The sequence below is a fragment of the Acyrthosiphon pisum genome, chromosome X (assembly GCF_005508785.2).
Source record: "Acyrthosiphon pisum isolate AL4f chromosome X, pea_aphid_22Mar2018_4r6ur, whole genome shotgun sequence".
Classification (NCBI taxonomy): domain Eukaryota; kingdom Metazoa; phylum Arthropoda; class Insecta; order Hemiptera; family Aphididae; genus Acyrthosiphon; species Acyrthosiphon pisum.
The window spans coordinates 70372085-70393486 of NC_042493.1; the positions used below are offsets into that span (position 1 = coordinate 70372085).

Sequence of the window (21402 nt, forward strand, 5' to 3'; positions counted from 1 at the left end):
GTATTCGATATAACACACTGTATCAACCTCCTCTCCCTAAATATACACTGGGTAGTATATTATTGGACAATTTTTATAATTAAAGTGGTAACTAAAACATAAAATATAATTTTCAAATATTAAAGAATTGCGAAAAATTTGAAAAAGCCTCAAACCGCCTACACGGCTTCACTACGACAGTACACTATGTCACTATACAATATTTATTATTATTATTTTCTAAAAATGAAAACCTATAAAATATATTATAACATGTAAATTATTCACTATAGTGACTAGGTATTCAAAACATTTTGAAAGGTTTTAATAGTATTACTGTTTTCGTATTTATGTAGGTACTTACCTACATTTAGCAATAACAGCTAACAGATAACATTGCTGCAGATTTATTAGATAAAATATTTAATCATCTCATTAACTATAATATATTATCAAATATCGTTTATCTGCAGTCCTAATTAGTCGAACGACTGTTGCCAAACTTTTTGAACACTCAGTATAAAATACCTATACAGTATAATACTCATGTTTGTTTAGTATAATGTACATTGTACCTACAAGAGAAAATCGAAAATGATTGAATTGAAACTACCTAATATAACTAATTAAAATAGAAACTTTAAAATGTAATGTATTTATTTTAAAACCAGCTTTAGACTCATATAACACGGCTAACACAGTTTAAACAGGGCCTGTAATCTCATAAATGAGTAGTGGTACCTACGTCATAATAATAAAATTTACTTAGTAATAGGTAGTAGCTAATAGGTGTAGTTGCAAAGTATAAAATCAATTAATAATAATGCACATTTAGTATTTTAGTTAAGTATCTGGGTCTTGTTAAAGAATACAAGCTGTGGTGCAAATCCCCGAAGGGTCACTATCTAACCTCCAAAAAAAAATATTTAGCAGTGGGTATGTGGATCCTAGTAGCTAGGGTTATATATTTATATAACTTATCGTAAATGTAATATTATACGATAGGTAATAGACATGTTTGGAAATATAGATGATTAATAATGGTGGGTGTTGGTGCCAGCTGGTAAATTTCTAGGTTGGCCCCCGTAAAAAATGATTTGCACCATTATAACGAACATGCAACGAACATTTTCAGTGGGTTACATTATATTCTTGAAGGATTAATATAATTAAAATTGAAATAAATAGTAATAATTGTATTAAAATAATATAATACTGCTATAGTATCATTCTATACTAATTATATAAATTTAGTTTTATTCGATATTGTCTATTGTGCAGGGCTTGCATTTGAAAAAAAATTCGTTTTATGTAATTTACAATTAAACCGTTATTACATTTTTTCGTTTATCGTTATACAGAATTAAAACGTTATTCAAATTTTGCGTTTATCGTTATTTAAAATAGTGTTAATACCTATTAAATTTCAAAATAATAACTAATGCGGGTAGGTAATGCCCTAGATACGGAATATAATATAATCAATTCTTAGATGTTTGCATGAAATAAATATTTCTACGAATCCAATAGACCTTTTAAATAAATAGATTTAGATTTATAAATATTTCGTTTTGCGTTATTTTTCGTCCAATGATATTCTATAAATCATGTTTTGCGTTATGTTTTTTTTAAATGCTATATAATATATTTTGTTAATCGCTATGTTTTGGGATTTAATTATTTTTAACTATCGTTTTCCGTTATAATTACATTTACAAATTTCAATCATTTCTTGTAAAATATAACGTTATAATCATAATTCATAACGTTATTATAAAGTGTGTAAGCCCTGCTATTGTGTATACAAAAATAGTCAAATTCAATACCTATACATACGAACATAATATTTTTTAAGTTAACGTTGTAAGCCATTAGTTAATGTTAATTTACACGGTATGTACAATAAAGTAGGTTAGGTTAAATTTGATCAATCATAGTTTGATAAAATAATAATTATATGTATAGGTAGTACTGTAGTAGGTTGCTAACTAAGGTTTTAAAGGGCATAACCGTTTTCGACGAAAATTGTGCCCTTCCCTTTTCAACAACACCGAAAAGTTTAACATTAATTTTATGTTATATTATATGTAGAAAAGTATAACAATATAAATTGTAAAACAAATTATTTATTCATTATTTATTAGATATTTATTTTTTTCTAAGTAAATGTAGGTACTATAATATATATATATATGTATATGGTAGTTAAACTGGTACAGTCAAACTCGACGACTACCGATAAAATAATTAATGATAACAATTATATAGGTGCAATTATATTTTTATATTACGTAATTTTTATACAACTTATATTTTTATAACTTTTCTATGTACTGACATAAACATAATATAAAATAAATATTAAACTTTTTGATTTGGCCAAAAATTTTTATTTTTCTTATTAATTTAATTATATTAAATGAATAATCATATAATAACAATCATGATTCAATACAGCTGCAGTTATAACTACCCAAATAATGATCTTAAATTATATAGGTAGTAGCTGCTATTATAGGTAAACTAAAAACAGTTTCCTATCTACTAATGCAGGTATTTCAATGTTTGGTATAATTGTCCTATATTGTATGCCTATAACAAAATGTTAATAATAGCGCCCTCATGATTGAAATAATTTTTAACAGGTAGCAAACAAATAGCCAAAATTCAAAAATATATTTTAAACGTCCGCTTAGCCATAAAAATCTTGAATTGCTTATGTTACGATTTTCAATTTATTTCTCTGCGTACCTATAGAAAACGTGCAAAACGTAGGTATTCAAACCTACACAAGTTCAGAAAACTGTAGCGTTTTTCTTCTACTAAAATAATAATATAAATATTATGTTTAAAACATTTAAACATGTATGATGTTTGCACGGTTTCTCGTACAAGTCGGGTATTGTGTTAGGTACCTATATTATATCGTCGACAATTTATTGTGACACGTGACAAAATATACTCTACAACACACTTATTATCACTATATTATAAAATATCGTATTACACACGACACAGGGGTGGGTACTGCAGGGCGCAGGTACATCCGAGGTACTATATGGAGGCTGCATGCGATACACAAATCTGTGTCAGACATTACGATTACTATTAAAATGCACAATGTTTACTCACTATTAATTGGATCGCCGGTAATATTGAAATACGCGATTTAAAACGATAGTAATATTATTGTGTTGTAAGCATGATATTATTATGACGAATGCGTAATATGTTGTAATGTCGCAGGGATGAACTATCGCGCACAGAGCGTGCCGACGGAAAGATGGGAAAAGCGCGAGAGGAAATGTTCTCCCGGCCAAATCAATAAATTGGGCCCACATTTACGCTGTTCATTTTATACATGCGTAGCAAACAGTAAACAAACAGGGCAGAAAAAAGTCACTTGTACCGATTATTATAATAATATTATGATATTATTACTACAAAATATATATACGATTTTGAGGTAGGTACAATATTATCAGATGGTACCTGCATAGTGATTTTGACGTTTTCGAGTCGTACAGTCGTTACCGTTTTCGGTCAAATTAATTTTCCGAAGAGACAATACTAATATTATAATATAGCAGGCATACATAACAAAATTGTTCTTTATTGAATAAAAAGTTTACGGGGACGGGTTACCATAATACGTATATTTATATAATACCACAGTGATTATACCGCAAGTCAAACAATTCATACCGTAGTATGCATCGTTGATTGTTCTATTTGCTTATAGATATTTTAAACATTTGAACAACCTGCTGGACAGAGCGCACTATAGTGGCAGGGCATCGCAAGCCACTCGTCTCGCATCGGCGCAAAGTCTACTCTCGTACTGTAGTGTTATTATCATCACTATAAATTATATACATATTTGAAAAGCTCTCGGACTTATATCATTATGTTTACTTTATCATAATATCTATATAGACATTTATGCTTACAGAAAATAATTAAGTATAAAAAAAAAGACTAAAATATTATATTCTTTTACACCTACATTTTGAATTATTTTATGTTGTTAAATATGCATCAAGTGAGGGAGTAAAATGAATAGTTTTGGATTATGAAACTAATAAACTTTACAATTTTTTTCAGAAATTTATATTCATGTAACAGTTTTATAATTTGTATGTAACTAAATAAAAAAATGATAATTGATCATTCAAAAATACTGTGGTCTCGCATTGGGCATATAGCCTACTCGTACTGCAATGCTATTATAATAACTATACATTTTAATCATATTTGAAATCCTTTCGGAGCTATATCATTATGTTTAATTTATTATAATGTTTATATTATAGTCATTTATGCTAACAAAAAAAAAAAAGTTTAAATACTCCTTTATACCTATCTACATTTATGACAATTTTAAATTATATTATTGCTAAATATGCGTCAAGTGAGGGAGTAAAAAAAAAACAATTTTGGATTATGAAACTAGTAAACTTAACGATATTTTTTAAAATCCATAGGTAGCTATGTAACAGTTTTTGATTTTTATGGAAACAAAAAAATAAATGATAAATCAACAATTAAAAATATTGAGGTTTTAAATTATTGTAAAGAATTTTTACGACTCGTAATAAATATTTATAATGTAAATTGTTTTTCATTTGGTACCTATCTGTAAAATTATTCGTTTCCTCATTCCACTCAGATTATCAAAACCATTATTACCTACACTTGGCTATGGAGTTATACCTATATAGTATACATAATATAATATTAGGTATTATGTGTAATGCAATATTCGTTATTCTATTGAATCTTCAATTCCAATTTATTCTTTTATTCTTTTTTGAATGTCAATAATTATTGTTTAGTCATTAAGTTTTAATTTATTATAATGTAATTTTATTACTAAAACATAACTCTCTATTATTTATCGGAAAAAAAATATTGAAATATGTATACCTAATAATAATATCCACATTTACAATAAAGTAATTTTTATTTTATCTGCTAGTAATTTACTTTTTAATTTTAACTAGTTTTAAATATTAAATAGTACCAACACATTTTCTATACTCAAATTATTTGACAATGTGTAGGTAGTTGAAACTTGACACAAATATATATATAGAACCCATTAATTGATGAACAAATTCGATTAACAGAATTGAATAATTTACGTTTTAGTTTAATATTAATGAATAATTAAAAACAATTTCCATTCAGCACGATCAAAATAATACCCTACCTACTTCAACTGAAATTAATTAATTATTTTAATATTTATTCTACGCTAGAAATATTGATTAATTAAATAGAAATAAGTTTCTTCATTCAAATTGTTAATTACCTATCTATTTATAAAACGTGTAGCACGCATAATAATAATTTATACATTTTATGTGCAACTTTTAGGAATCAATTACTATTGTGATAATTAAACACCAACGTACGATATGGTGGTGTTTAAACTTTAATTTTTGTAATTAAATAAAAATATGTGATAATGATGTCTATATTAAGCAATCAAATAGCTTTACTACCTACCCTCGACTCAGGTCGCAAGATAATAAAGCCATAGCACATTATCGTTTAAATAATTTACACGGAAATAATGACATGATTTTAAAAATTACTTTGAGTGGAGAAGGGTAAACTAGAGCTTGGGGATTTATCAATTTTGACTTATATTATCCGATGAAATACATATCGTTTAAAACAATATATAACCTAGGGCCCACATCTAAAAGAAAAAAGAAAATCAGCGAACAATAGACTTCACCTCCTCCGACCACTCCTTAACTCCAAAATACCACTCCAAAACAAACTTATTATATATAAGTCAATCATAAGACCAGTTTGGTCTTATGGAATAGCAATCTGGGGTCCAGCAAAGCCCTCGAACATCAGGCCAATTCAGGCTTTTCAATCAATTGCGCTAAGGTTAGTAGCCAAAGCCCCCTGGTACGTTTCAAACTCTACCTTACACAACGACTTAAAAATAGCAACTACCACTGAACTCGCCAAAACAATGTACAAAAATTTTCACCAAAATTTAAGCACACATAGCCATACTCTAATATCACACATGTCCTCCCTCACCCTCCCAAAAAACCCGCCACGCAGACTAAAGCGTAAATGGTGTAGAGACCTTTTAAATTAATAAAGGAGGTGTTACCTTTGGGTTTCTTCCTCATCACGTTATTCATGCTACTTTATTCTATTTTTTTTTTATAAAATTTGCTTATTGTAATTATTGTGTAATACAGATTGTAAATTGCCTTTCTTAATAATAATAAAAAAAAAAAAACAATATATATTATATCATAGTACAATTATTATGGATTAAATTATAAAGCATTTCTAATAATTGAAAATGAGATATCCGTAAATAAAACAAAATATTATTCTACCATAAATCTAAAATTTAGTTTTTAATGCACAATTAATAATATAACCAAACGTTTTATATTATAAATGGCTGGTACATTTTATATTTATTAGGAAGTAGAAACAGCTACTATTATTTTATAAGTATTATTATAAGAATTTAGGTGGCAAGTTATTATTGTTAGGTAAGTGTTTACTATTTTTTAGTAAACACAGTTTAATTTTAAGATAGTTAATAATCTATTATAAACCTAGATGTATTTTTATATTTAGTTATATTGAATTGAAGTTAATTTATCGATTATTATTATTTATTATAATCTTAATAAAAAGTAAAATATTTTAATTTTCAGGAAATGCATTTCAAAAACAAATACATTTCTTAAGCTTTTATTATTCAGTGTTAATAAATAATATAACGTTTTTAGTTTTCAATAAAACCATCATAATTTTACAGAAATGGAAATAAAATAGTTGTATTTTATAAGTATTTAGAGTTAATAAAAGAGTCTATCTACTAAATTAACATTTAAAAAAAAAATATTTGTATAACATATTTTATTAGTATTAAAATTATGAATTCTATTGGAAGAGTTATGTGAACAAAGACAAAAACATTTTGACAGTTATTTGTTTTTAATTATCTATGTGTTTATAATACAATCGTAACAAAAAATTCGGTAAAATAGACTCGGTCACTTGGAGTTATATTGTATATTGTTATGTATGAGTAGGGTATCCCCGTTTCGTGTAGATATCGATAGGTAAAGGACTCGGAGTATATAAACTACTGAAACTGCCAAGAGAGGCACATTCTACAATCTATCATGGCTCTCTACACATCATTGGTAAGTTTTTTTTTTAAATACTAGTTTTTTCTATCCTATACTTACAACCAAAATATTTTTTAAAGAATTTCTCAACACTTAAATTTATAAAAGTCTACTTTTATTATGTATTTAAAAAACATTATATTTGAATTTCTCAACATAACTTTACAGTTCTTAAAAAAAATAAATACCAAACACAAACTTAGAAATTAAAACAAAATTTACCTATAACCATTCTTATACTCGTAAAAGTCATAGCTATTTTAGAACGAGTAATCCATTTTTATTGTAATGGATACAGCATACAGTATATTAGGCATAGGTATCAATAAAAATATAATATTATTTAATTTAATATAATCAAACTATATATTGTATTGTTATAATGTTCTTATAATTTATCCGTTTAAGAATATGTCTTTGCGGTAGTAATACTTATTTTAAAAATATTTTTCTGCACATTCAGTTATTATATAATAATATTTTATATACCTACGCAGTTTTTTAAACTTCACAATATTAGGTAACTAACAAAATAACATAAGTTCAAATTAGTATCAATTATAATAAACTTCGGATAATCATACAGACATATAACAAGTTAGGTATTTGAGTCCATTATTCAACTAGGTATATAATTTAGTATGATATTGACATGCAGAGTACAACTTGTATAAAACTAAAATAAATTACTTAATTAATATATTTTTAATTTTGTATTTTTGTAGGTACTAGTAACCGCTGCTTGCCTCATAAGCTGTTCTGTGACGGGTACAGAACTATCTAAGTCCACAGAACTGAAACCGGATACGAAAACTGAAAATGATGATGAAGTAACGGCCAAAAGAGTGGTTTTCGGTGCGATACACCCTATCAACCATGGTTCCGGTGGTTCCGTCTCCGGCGGTGGCAGCGGTTACGGTTCCGGTTCTGGTCATGGATCTGGCGGCGTGGGAATAGGCGTTGGCTTCGGTGCAGGTGGCGGAGGAGGTGCAGGAGGAGGAGGAGGAGGTGGAGGAGCCGGAGGAGGTTATGGCATCGGTGGTGAATCAACCAACAGTAACTACGGAACTGGTGTCGGTTATGGACAAGGAAGCGGATCCAGCGGTGCCGGCTATGGACAGGGAAGTGGTACTGGTGGTTCTGGTTATGGACAGGGAAGTGGTACTGGTTATGGACAGGGAAGTGGTATTGGATATGGACAGGGAAGTGGTACTGGTTATGGGCAAGGAAGTGGTTCTGTCGGTACTGGTTATGGGCAAGGAAGCGGTTCTGTCGGTTCCGGTTATGGACAAGGAAGCGGATCCGGCGGTGTCGGTTATGGACAGGGAGGTGGATCTGGTGGTTCCGGATATGGACATGGAAGTGGTACTGGTGGTTCTGGTTACGGACAGGGAAGCGGTTCCGGTGGTTTCGGGCACGGAGGTGGTTATGGTTCAGGAAGTGGTTCTGGAAGTAACACTGGTGGATACGGTCTTGGAACCGGAGGGAGCTATGCAAATGGTTTCGGAGCTGGCCAAGGTAGTGGTTTTGGCGGTGGATCTGGTCAAGGAGGTGGTTTCGGAGGCGGATCCGGTCAAGGAGCTGGATTTGGTGGCGGTGTCGGTCACGGGCACGGACATGGCGGTGGTTTCGGACACGGCGGAGGATTTGGTCATGGCGGTGGATTCGGTCACGGTGCTGGATTTGGTCATGGCGGCGGTTACGGCGTCGGTGGTGGATTCGGCGGTGGCGCTGGTCATAGTATCTTCGGTCTACACCACAAGCCTCAACTCATTGGAGCCCTAGCACATGGTGGCGGCGGTCAATTCGGCGGCGGCCTCGGATTCGGCGGCGGAGCTGGCGGCGGCGCAGCAGCTACTTATGGCTAACGGCACGGGCCATACGCATATATTTCAACTCAACACAATAATTTATCATTTATCATTATAATATAGCTACCGTATAATATATAAAATTATTTATTCATATATAACTTATTTGTGCATGTCCACTGACACAATAACACAACAAAACTATTGTTTAATTATTTAATTATTTTATTGTATTTATTCATTTATCTATTATAATAATATTCTGTTATATATTTTAACTATGTATATTTTTATTTATGCTTTAAACATTAAAATCTTGTTTCCGACGAATTCAGTTGTATTCATACTATTATAGCTAGACGTCAGAAGAAATTAATCCATTCAGATATTGATATATATATATTATTTAAAATTATTTCTGATCATATTTTATAGCAGGTACCAACTAAAACATAAACAAACTAAATAATACTACTAATATTGTGATAATAATCATTATTCAATAAGGATTTAGTTATAATCAGTGGTGTATTGGTAAATATATTTATGGGTATACGCACCAATAAAATATGTACGTAACCTAAACGATCAAATTATATCATCGTATATATTATGTAACGTTATTGCAGTTCAATTATATAGTACATAGTTTTTAACATTATTTTATTAATTTTTTTATAATGTAACAATAGAAAATAAAACAAAATCAACTCGAATGTCAAAAAAATTAAAATAATAATAACATTATTATTATATAGGTACAATCTATAGAATTTTCCACATAGACTTTTTGTATTCAATATTGGGTTTACTAAATTGAACTTAAAGTCTTAAAATACATTAAACACGACGCATATTGTTATATAACTTATATTCGATACCTACCTCAATTGATAAGTAATTCATTAATACATAATAACGAATAACGTTTTTTTCCTATATAATTATTAGATAAATTTTAAATCTTATTTGGTTTTCTGGTTATTTTGGAAGCATATACCCGTAAAATAAGATTTTACCTTGGGTATACGCCGAAAATCGAAAATCTTCTGATGGGTATACGGCGTATACCCGCGTACCCGTACCAATACACCATTGGTTATAATTTCAACAAAAAAACACATTATACGAATTAAAAATGTATAAGTATACCGCTATTACTTTATAATTGATATTCTTTTTTAAAACGTATAGCTATTGGCTATTGAATAGGTACCTCATAAAAAACGATTAAATTGTTAATATAATTTATTACCACTGGTCGACTACTGGTCGACTACTGGCTAAACGGTTTTTACGATATTTTACAAAGAATTTAGCTAGAATAGCTATTTAAGTTGTATACAATTTTAATCAAAATTTAATACGATGCTTCTTTTTTTATATATATTACGTATCACGTATATTGTATATAGGTACCTATTACGTATCATGTATTCATGTATAATGTATATATGTATTACATATTACTTATCACGTCTTCTTGATAACTAATTTTTTAATAAAAAAATAGTTTTGTCAACATTTGAATTTCAAATACTTATAAACATAATAATATGAAAGTAGGTACCTATTTTTAATTATTGTGACGACCATTTATGAAGAACGTATTAAATTTCATTAATTTCCTTAGACAAACAAAATGTTATCAACGTTAATCAAAAAAGTGGGTTAGTGGATGTCGTCCTGCTCAACACTCTACAGTAGGTTAAAAATGGTTGACTGTAATGGATGTTGTTTCATTTGAATTCAATGATAAAATATCATTACATACGATATTGTAAACGATTTTGAGTCTTTGTCAGCCTAGGTTACTTTATATTATATTTATATTGTTATTGCGGTAGCCAGTAAGTTGTACTAATATTATTTGTGTATTATCATATTAAATATAATAATATGGTACTTTAGAAGTTTTGAGTACCCATTACCTTCGAATAATATTTTTAAATTACAACAATATAACTAAAATCGTTATTCTTGGTTATTTAATAAGTAATCTAGCCAAAACTAGTCAAAGTATTTTCAAAATTGTATGCAGTATATAAAATTAAAATATAAATATTCAGTGACATTTTCATGTACCTACCTACCTACAGTTACCTATTGAATTACAACAAAGTAAGAAAATCGCTACATGAGAAATCGAGTGAATATCCAATGTTGTAAACATTTAAACTTCAAACACTCATAAAAATTGAATTTGACTTTCTTGTAGACATTTTTTTTTTTGTTACAGGTAGACAAACTTATGAGGAATCTTGTATTATATTTTCAAATCTTAGATTTAAAAAGAAAACTTTTATGAATTACTAACTCAAAATAGTTTGTACATTTTCGTGATTTTTACGTATTTTGTTAAAATTTGAACTTTAAATGGGTACTTATAAAAATAATTGGGGGACGGAGTGGCCAAGTGGATTACGGATTCGGTTCCGACGCGTACTGTTCCCAGTTCGAATGTCGCTCCTCTCTCTGGGCAAGCAACTGTCTAGAGATAGAGGCTGCCATCCCCCGACCGGGCATGACAGAAACCTATGGGTTCCTAATTTGAAATTCTTCCAAAACCAAACACACGTGTTCAACAAAAAACCTACAGTACCCTCCCTTACAATAATTTTAATTATTAAAAAAACCACCCAATAGCCTATGTGTACCGTTACAACTGTTACATCCGTAACCCCCACAATAGCTATAATGGCCATAGTTACCGGAATCTGGACCAAAAAAAAAAAAATAAAAAAAAATTGTCACTATGTATATTTTTAATATTTTTCAATTACCATTGTAACAATATATTACTATATTAGCAGTCTTGAATTAAATTAAACAGCTCAAAACAACTCAAAATATTTTAAAACTCTTATGGTGTATAGAAAATGCTAATATAAATATTCAGTGAAAATTTCATGTATCTATGATAATTTTTTTTAGAGCTTCGCTAAAAACCAAAACCAATTTTGCGTAAAAATTCCAGTTTTTCTTAATTTTTATTTTGTTTTTCTCGGCGCTTTTGAAAACTACTTGGAATTTTGACTTGCCCAATACACCTACTAGATTCACTTTCCCATCGAACATGATACTGAAGTTGAAAATGGAAGCATTATTTCGAAGGCTCATAAAAATTTTATTTGGTTTTCCTGTTGCTATATTTTTTTTTATAATAGTAGACAAGCTTATGAATTATGAGAAATATTGTTTTACATTTTAAAGTTTTAGATATAAAACGAAAATTTTTTATGAATATCTCATTAAAAATAATTTGCTATTTTCCATGATTTCCACGAAATATAATACTGTGGATTTACGTTCAACTTTTTTTTTTAATTTCCACTAAAAACAATTTACGAGGAATCTTGTATAGTTGTATCACATTTTCAAGTTTTTTGACCATGCGAATTTTTTTTTGTCATTAATTAAAAAAACGCTAATAATATTTGAAAATCTCATATGCCTATAGAAAGCTAAAAATGAGTCAAAATCTTATGGTGTGTAATGTATATAAATGTTGATATAAACATTCAGTAAAAATCGATGGTATCATGTATCATCGGTAATTATTTTTTTTTTAGATTTACCATTTACACCAAAAATCAAAATCGGTTTTGTCGAAATTCCCGCTTTTCCGTAATTTTTTTTTTTGTTTTTCCTAGAGCTTTTGAAAAACTTTTAAATTTTGACCTCCTTAATGCACCACGATATTATATACAAATTAAGATATATTAGTCTGAAATAGTTTACTCTAATTTCATCATTAGTGACATGTAAATTAATTTTAAAATAAGGTAGAATACAGAAACAGAATAATATATATAAATTATAATGAATTTATTTCTAATAACTCATTGTTCCAACTTCAATCTGTACAAGCAACGCAAGCTATAAAACGATTCATTTTGTCGAATAATCCTTAACTTGATAATATTTGAGAAATAATCAAGTGAGCTATCCCACGTTAACGCTCCCTTAGAATCTAATTTTTTTTAAATACATATAATAATAAAATGTACTTAAACGTCCGAAACCACATTATGGGAAATAATTAGATTATGTTCAATACATAGAATAATATAATACTATAATGCTAAACACTTATCGTGCTTGACACGATGTAAAATCACATATTGAATATGTATTTATATGTATGATAATATTATATGCACCATCTATACCGATCAATGATCTATCTACCAACTAATTAAAAAGTTTCACATTTATAATTTATGACTTATTATATGCAAAAATCAGACATATTTTTAAATCTGATAAGTTAGATCACTTTCAAATAAAAATAAACAACATATTTTTTATACGATTTCAGATTTTTGTAAATTAAATTTGTTAAAAGTAGGTATCTTTTAACACATTGTCTCCCCCTCTCGTAATTATACATAGGTATCTTTTGTGTTCAAAATGTATTGTTAAGATTTATAATATTGAATAGATAGTGAAAATTGTGTCTTGTAAAATAGAATTAATACCCACCTAATTATTAAATTCCGTTTAAAATAGGTACATATAACACCGAATAGCAAACGCTATTATTATTATTAACGCTCATATTTGATATTTCAGCAATATGTCATAATTTTTGTGAATCGAGTTTTATTTCAATAGCTATTAATGGTATTATATAATTTTTTTGAAAATGGAGATCTGGTGTGTTTACCTTTAATAGATAATAATTATATAATATAATTTGATAGTGCTAATTGTTCACTATGAACTATGAAGTTAACTATTCATTGATGCCAGGGCCATATAGAGGAGTTTGATAATTTTGCTCCAGGCTCAAGTCTCAATTAATATGACTATAATAGTATAATAGTATAAACTTCAAGATTCGTAAATCTCAAATATTTTTTTTTTTATTTTGTAAAGAATAGTATTTTTATTTTTGTTATTTAGTTTTTGTTACTATAAGTAGATATACCTATATCGTGTAACACAGTGTGGTCTATATACTTGATAAAATTTATTTACAGGCACTTTGGGTATAGGTATGTGTTTTTATAAATAATTTGAACTTAAATTAAAGACTTAAGTTATTTCTAACAAGTAATTTACTAACTTTTTGTATAAAGAACAGTGTATGATTTATTCATTTATTTTTTGAAAACGTAACTACCTGTTTTTATGTTAATATCATTATTACATAATAATAATAATACAGTATCTATAAGACAAAAATCACACAATCTATGGGATATCCACTAATCGATTAGTGTCTATACACATAAGATAGGTACAAATGTACAATGTACTAAATTCCCAACGAATAATGACAATATTTATATTTCACATAAAAACTAACCACTCCATCATTCACTATGTATAGTGTGTATGGCCACGGTTCCTTACCCATAGGTACGGTATCAATAAATTGCATGAATGACAATAACTCGAAGATAGATGAATGTATATTATAGGTATCTATTTATTGCAATACAATTCCAACAACCACTCAGACGATCTACTGTACCAATATACATTTTCCGCATAGTGGTCACTGAGAATACAGTTATGACGTTAGGCATATCTATCTATTTTGTTCGAAATGACGACGTAATTTCAGATGTCTATGTATAGTAATTGAAAAAAAAATACCTATATCCACATATAAAAACAGTGTATAGAAAGTTACTTTTTTTGATAATTAAATTACGTAACATAATGAATTAGTTTTCAAGACATTCAAGTGTTTTTATATTTTTTAGATACTTTGGTTACTGAACAACCTACTCGCGTGGAACCTTGTTTTAAATTTTCGATCCTTAGCTATACAAGTTGAACATTTTATACATTTGTAACTATAAAAAAATTATTAAATTTTAAATTTGATAAATTTTGTCATTGTTTTTTTGAATATTTTTCAAATGCTATTGTGACATTATATCAGTAGCCTTGCATTAATTTTTCATGCTTTTTGACCCAACAAATAAAATTTCATTGACATTTATAAAAAAAAAAAAAAACAAAAAATTGAAAATGTTAAAATGTCCATAAACAGCTTAAACTAGTCAAAGAGTTTTCAAAATTGTATGCATTAAAGAAAATGAACACAATATTATTGTAAAACCTATACATTCATCGTTCTGCTCTAAAAAGGGACTGGAACCTTATTCAGAAAAGAACCGGTTTTGGAGCCGGAATCCTTTGAATATTGGTGACTGAAACCTCACCGAAACCATTATTTAAATTAATTTATATACCGGAACCCTTAATTAAATTAATTTAAAAACCGCAACCTTACCGGAACCGATACTTTTACTTTACCTACAAATTTTTTTACATATAAGTATAAAACCAAAACAGGTAACAAATTTTTATTTTTTAAGAAACGGAAAGAAACTGAAACTTAAATTTTAGTTTTTCTATTAATCGAACAGGTACCTACCGGAACTGTAAAAACATGTTAAGTATAGTTTTAAAAAAAACATTAATTTATTATATACGATAAATTAATTAGTAGGTACTATATATTATTAATTATTGTAATATATTAAATATATTTTATAAATAAAATGTTCACATTAATTTTAGATTTAAATTATCTATATTATTATGTTTAGAGGATATTTAAAATTTGCATACAAAAACACGCCATACAATTATTGTTTCTAATCATTGAAAGACACTTGTCTTCGATTAAGGTCATACATTTTAACTATTCATGTAATGTGTGGTGAAATTGTACATTCATTTTTGATTAATTTTTCTAATAGAATGTCTTCTCAAATAAGGAAATAAAACAAACTATAGGTACATATTATTAATATTACAAAATAAAGTTTCAATGAAATTCGTTGGCTTATTTAATAAGACGGATTCTATTGTATGGATAATACATTCGGGGTGTTATTGCATAAGTGAGTAGGGGGTCGCGTGTCCTCCGTTTCTTTCTAATAAATAACAATCTCACACTATATAAACCCATAATCTATTCTGCAGAGACATATTCAACGATTAATCATGGCTTCTTACACTCCAATGGTAAGTGTTTATTATTTTCTAAATATTATGCTAAGTTTTGAAACAATAGTTATTCAAATACGTAGGTATAATATGTATAATTAACGAAGTATTTATCATTTGAAAAATTAAACCCAAATGTTTAGTAAATTATTTAAAACATAATATTATACTAATCACATTTAAACTATTTAAATAATTAAAGATTAATACCAAGTATGTATCCTAAAAATATTTTTTTTAATGTTTATATCTGCGAGTAATATTTAATATTAAATTAGGTATTATAAGCTAATAAACTTTTGTATTATTTACTTACTAATGGCAGGATTAATCAATAATAAAATGAGAACGTACTAAGGGCACAAACAACCAAAAAGTTAACCCAAAAAATTATTGAAGTAAATTATCTTAATTTATTCAGGAAAAAAATACATATAATATAAGTAGGTATAAATATTATTCAATATTCAATGACGTAAAAGTTTGAACTTCCAACGTTTAAACGAAATAAATATAGTCTATACGTTAAACTTTTTTCTAATTCCAGTAAGAACAACATACGAAGCAGGTACCTATCTGCAGTTTTTCCAATTTATATTTTCAAGTATATTATAGATTTTAAAAGTGTTTTAAACTATAATATACAGCCACATATAATATGTACGTTATTTATGTGCAGTCAAAATTCAAGTTTTGACGACTTTGGATATTCAAACGTAAAATACCGATTTATCCTCTAGTCTAAAATAATGATTTTTATTTTGCGATTATTCAACTTAATTTTTTATACATAGTGAACATTTTAAAATATTTAGTCTAATTTTAAGCTATTATGGATATTTGACATTTTTTAATTTATTTATTTAGCTTTTTTTTGTAGGGTTTATAAACATTTTTAGTCTCGGTTAAAAATCTTAAAAATCTTATAAAGATTGCACATAAGTTGTTCTTACACCTATTTCAAAATATTAAAAATATATTATAGGCATGACTTTTATTATGAACTTTTGAATTTCAAATTTTGACAAAACCACAAAATGTATATATTATCTTATTATAGCTAAGGCTTGAAAATGTAATACAAGGTTCCTCATAAATAGTATTTGCTAAAATCTAAAAATTTAAATAATACCTATTAAAAAACACTTTTTTTCAATATCAGATTTTAATAAAAAATAATGATTTCTAGTTTGTTTAGTGTAATTCATTATACACACAATGACATTTTCAAAATATTTAGATTCATTTTTAAGTTATTGCCTGCTTTTGCCACGAACATATTAATACCCGTCTAAGGTAGTCGGTAATCGGTATTGTCTCAAAGTCAATAAAAATAATATTTGTTAGAAATATTAAATTTAGGTATTATATAGTACGAGCTATATAAGCTATAAAGTATACACTATATGGGTAATATATTATTATACTATAATTATTATAATTAATAAATATGATGTTTTTGACGAAAAAAATAATTTAGCTTTCAGTATTGTTAATAGTAAGATCAAAATTACTATTAGCAATGCAAATTATAACATAATATATTTAGTAAAAATATAGTTTGACTAGGTATTTTGACTAATCGTTTCCACTCAGAATCGATTTCGGTGTACAAAGATTTACTGTTGAATTAAAATTTAACATTAATATAATATACATTACATTGATACACTCGATAAGCAGACCAGTTAATCCGATTTTGTTGAGTTATATTCATTGGGTAGTCCGGTAGTGGGTACCAATATTGTTCAGTGCTCAGGGCACCTGAAATTGTTTCAAGGCCTGACTATTATATACAAAGTCAGATATTTACACACGTAGGAATGATTAATTATAAACTATATGTACATATGATTGTTTAGAATAATAAAATCATTTTTACTTAATATTCTAGCTTTTTTCTTGACACACTTATTTAATACAACCCTATATGGCTACCGATATTATGTTATCATTAATTATTTTTGAAGCATTTACTGGCTTAAAATATTCTGTATATTTTACTACCTTACATATTTAATATAGTTATACATAATAAATTTACAAATTTTAAATCTAGGAAAACCTGAAACTCTAATTTATTAGTTCAATGGAATATTACTTGTATAATATGATGAATTATTAATTATAATAATATTGACTATTTTCCTATTTTCCTATTTCATATTTATTTATTCTTATGTTAATTTGTTTATGTTAAAGTATTTGGTCTTCTTGACAATTTTAATCAGTCGTCCAATCATCGGTGTTCAAGTGTACGAACAACCAGAATTCAAATCATCTCGTCCTGTTGAATCAGATAATGGTGCACAGTCAAAAAGTAATGTCTTATTTAGACAATTTAGTATGGGAGGTGGCGCTCAAATTTCTGGTTCTACCAATGGCTTTGGTCATGGACAAGCTGGAGCATCAGGCATCGGTAGTGGTTCATCTCATGGATTTGGCCAAGGACAAGGTTTCAGTAGTGCATCTAATAATGGTGCAGGTACTTTAGAAGCAAGCTATTTGAATAGCAATAATGGAGGATTTGGGAACGGAGCAGCTGGAAGTGGCAATGGATTCGGAAGTGGGTCTGGTAACGGAAATGGATTTGGTTCTGGATTTGGTGAGGGAAGTGGAACAGGAACTACTGGTTCAAGTGGTGGTTTTGGGGGAGGCAGTGCATTTGGAGGTACTTCTTCTGGTAGTGGTGGACAAGGTTTTGAAGGAGGGAATGGTCAAGGCACAACTGGAAATTTTGGTAATGGTGGATTATCAGAGGGTAATTTCGCAAATGGATTAGGAGTTAGTGGTGGAACGACATCTGGAAATGAGTTTAGTAGTGGTAATGGAGCTACATTTGGAAGTGGCTTCGGTTCAGGTAATGGTGCAGGTACCTCTGGAGCTGTAACCGGAAATGGATTTGAGTCTGGTAACGGAAACGGATTTGGGTCTGGCAGCGGAAATGGATTTGGGTCTGTCAACGGAAATGGATTTGGGTCTGGTAACGGAAATGGATTTGGGTCTGGTAACGGTAATGGATTTGGTACTTCTGGTACAAGTGGTGGTTTTGGGGGAGGTAGTGAATTTGGAGGTACTTATTCTGGTAGTGGAGGACAAGGTTTTGGGGAAGGTAATGGTCAAGGGGTGACTGGGAATTTTGGTAATGGTGGAGTATCAGGGGGTAATCTCGTAAATGGAATGGGTAGTGGTAATGGAGCAACATTTGGAAATGGCTTCAATTCAGGTAATGGTGGTAGCTCTGGAGTAGCATCTGGAAATGGATTTGGGTCAGGTACTGGCGGTACATCTGGGGCGGCATCTGGGGCGGCATCTGGAAATGGCTTTGCGGCAGGTAGTGGTGGAGGTGGATTTGGAGGTGGGCAGAGTAATGGATTTGGAAATGGTCAAGTAGCAGGATTTGGGGAAGGGTTTGGGTCAGAAACAGGGGAAGGTTACGGAGAAGGTGAAGGATTTGGTTCAGGAGCTACATTCAATGGTGGTTCTGGAAACTTACAAGCTCAAAATCAAGTATCTCAATTAGGAAGTGGTGCAGGTGGTCAAGGTGGTGGGTCATCAGGAGGAGGTATTGGATTTGGTTTTGGTGGATCTGGAAACGGAGATTTCGATGTAAAAAAATGAAAAATAATTTTGTACTTCATTATATTTTAATTTATCAACATATTTATTTAATTTATCAATTCTCTGTGTATTCAATTAACCAAATTTAATAAATTCTATTTATATACTTTAAGATTATTTTAGTATCTGAAAACGGAGATATCAATATAAAAAAATAAAAAATATTTTTGTAATTATATTTTTATTTATCAACATATTTATTTAATTTATCAACTCTCTGTGTATTCAATAAACTATAATATTTAATAAATTCTATTTATATACTTTAAGATTATTTTACTGTAATTGTTTAAGATTAAGTTTGTAAACTCGCATAACCTACGTATAAGTTAAAGTTTGTAGTAAACATATATTTATAAAATCAAAATTAAAAAAAAAAAAAAAAACAAACGTATTGTTTTAGTTACCCAAAAACCCATGTTATTCAACAAGTTCGTATATTAAATATCTAATAAACTTACACTTTTTGTGTACAATAGAACTTTTACTATAATTAAATGCTTTAGTAATGAAATTCATAATATTAAAAAAGGTGGGTAAGTGGATGTCGCTCTGCTGTACAGTAGGTTAGAAGTGGGTCACTGTATAATGGACAGTATTAAATTTGAATTCAATGATATAATATCACTGTATAAGAAAAACGATTCTGAGCGGAGACGGTATATCAGTCTATGTATTAGACATATAATATATACTTATCTATGGTATTAAAAAAAAATTGACCTATAATAGGTACTTATAATAAATTCCAAATTAATCATATCATAATATCTATTAGGTACTTATAAGTTATAACGCGTTATACATCAACAAAAAACCGTGGTAAAATCATAGATATACTATCTAATCATAGATATAATAGTATACTTTAGAAGTTTCAAGTATCCACGAATAATATTATACAATCACAACAAAATAACTAAAATAGTTATCCTAGGTTTTTAATATGTAATTTCGTTCAAATTTGTACTTAAAATGACTATAAAAATAAACTGTGTAAATGTATTTTTTAAATTTTTTGGTAACAGAATTAATTACTTATGTGGAATCTTGTTTATAATTTTTAATTCTTAGATACAAAAATTGAACATTTTATACATTTTTAACTACAAAATAATTTTTCAAATTAAAATTTGATAAATTTTGTCAAAATTTGATATTTAAATGCTTATAAAAAAAAATTGTGCCTATGTTTTTTTAATATTTTTCAACTGATATTGTAACAATATATCAGGAGCTTTGTATTAAATTTATACACTTTTTGGCCCAACAGATAAAACTTTATTGATATTTATAGAAAAAAAAACTAAAAAAATTGAAAACTGACCATGTCTGTACACAGCTCAAAAAGAATCAAATTATTTTCAAAATGTTATGGTGTATAGGAAATGCTAATATAAACATTCAGTAAAATTTTCATGTATCTGCAGTTATTCGTTTTTGAATTACAACAAAATAAGAAAATCGTTACGTTAGAAATCTAGTGAATATCCAATGTTGTAAAAATTTGAATTTCAAACGATCATAAAAATTTAATTTGACTTTCTTATAGATATTTTTTGTTTGATAAAGGTAGATAATCTTATAAGGAATCTTGTATTACATTTTCATATCTTAGATTTAAAAAGAAAAATTTTTATGAATTTCTAACTCGAAATAGTTTGCAAATTTTCGTGATTTTTCCATATTTTGTCATTTTTTGAACTTTAAATGCTTATAAAAAAAAACTGTGACTAACGATTTTTAATATTTTTCATCTGCCTTTGAAACAATATACTAGGAGCCTTCTATTAAATTTTCAAGCTTTTTTATCCAACAAATAAAATTTT

General features: G+C 28.3%; 3 protein-coding genes across 3 annotated transcripts in view; 2 read left to right on the top strand and 1 right to left on the bottom strand.

The window, feature by feature from the left end:
* Positions 1-3575, bottom strand: part of LOC100164178 (cyclic nucleotide-gated cation channel beta-1) — a 34280-nt gene extending 30705 nt beyond the window's left edge. The window contains 1 exon segment of the mRNA XM_029488883.1: positions 3472-3575. Within this exon segment, the coding sequence (XP_029344743.1) occupies positions 3472-3477 (6 nt within the window). The 5' untranslated portion in view covers positions 3478-3575.
* A 3526-nt stretch (positions 3576-7101) lies between these two features.
* LOC100168672 (glycine-rich cell wall structural protein) lies at positions 7102-9307 on the top strand. Its single transcript, XM_001947479.4, has 2 exons — positions 7102-7181; positions 7892-9307. The coding sequence occupies exons 1-2, from the start codon at positions 7161-7163 to the stop codon at positions 9032-9034; spliced, it is 1164 nt and encodes a 387-aa protein (XP_001947514.1). The 5' UTR covers positions 7102-7160; the 3' UTR covers positions 9035-9307.
* A 6396-nt stretch (positions 9308-15703) lies between these two features.
* Positions 15704-19959, top strand: LOC100166605 (glycine-rich cell wall structural protein-like). The gene is made up of 2 exons (XM_001947536.5): positions 15704-15970; positions 18155-19959. The coding sequence occupies exons 1-2, from the start codon at positions 15950-15952 to the stop codon at positions 19571-19573; spliced, it is 1440 nt and encodes a 479-aa protein (XP_001947571.1). The 5' UTR covers positions 15704-15949; the 3' UTR covers positions 19574-19959.
* Positions 19960-21402: the final 1443 nt, after the last annotated feature.

Excerpts from the sequence above, each read along its gene's own strand:
- LOC100168672 (XM_001947479.4), top strand. The coding sequence starts at position 7,161 with ATGGCTCTCTACACATCATTG. Across the intron at positions 7,182-7,891 it reads TGGCTCTCTACACATCATTG|GTACTAGTAACCGCTGCTTG; the intron begins GTAAGTTTTTTT and ends GTATTTTTGTAG.
- LOC100166605 (XM_001947536.5), top strand. The coding sequence starts at position 15,950 with ATGGCTTCTTACACTCCAATG. Across the intron at positions 15,971-18,154 it reads TGGCTTCTTACACTCCAATG|TATTTGGTCTTCTTGACAAT; the intron begins GTAAGTGTTTAT and ends TTTATGTTAAAG.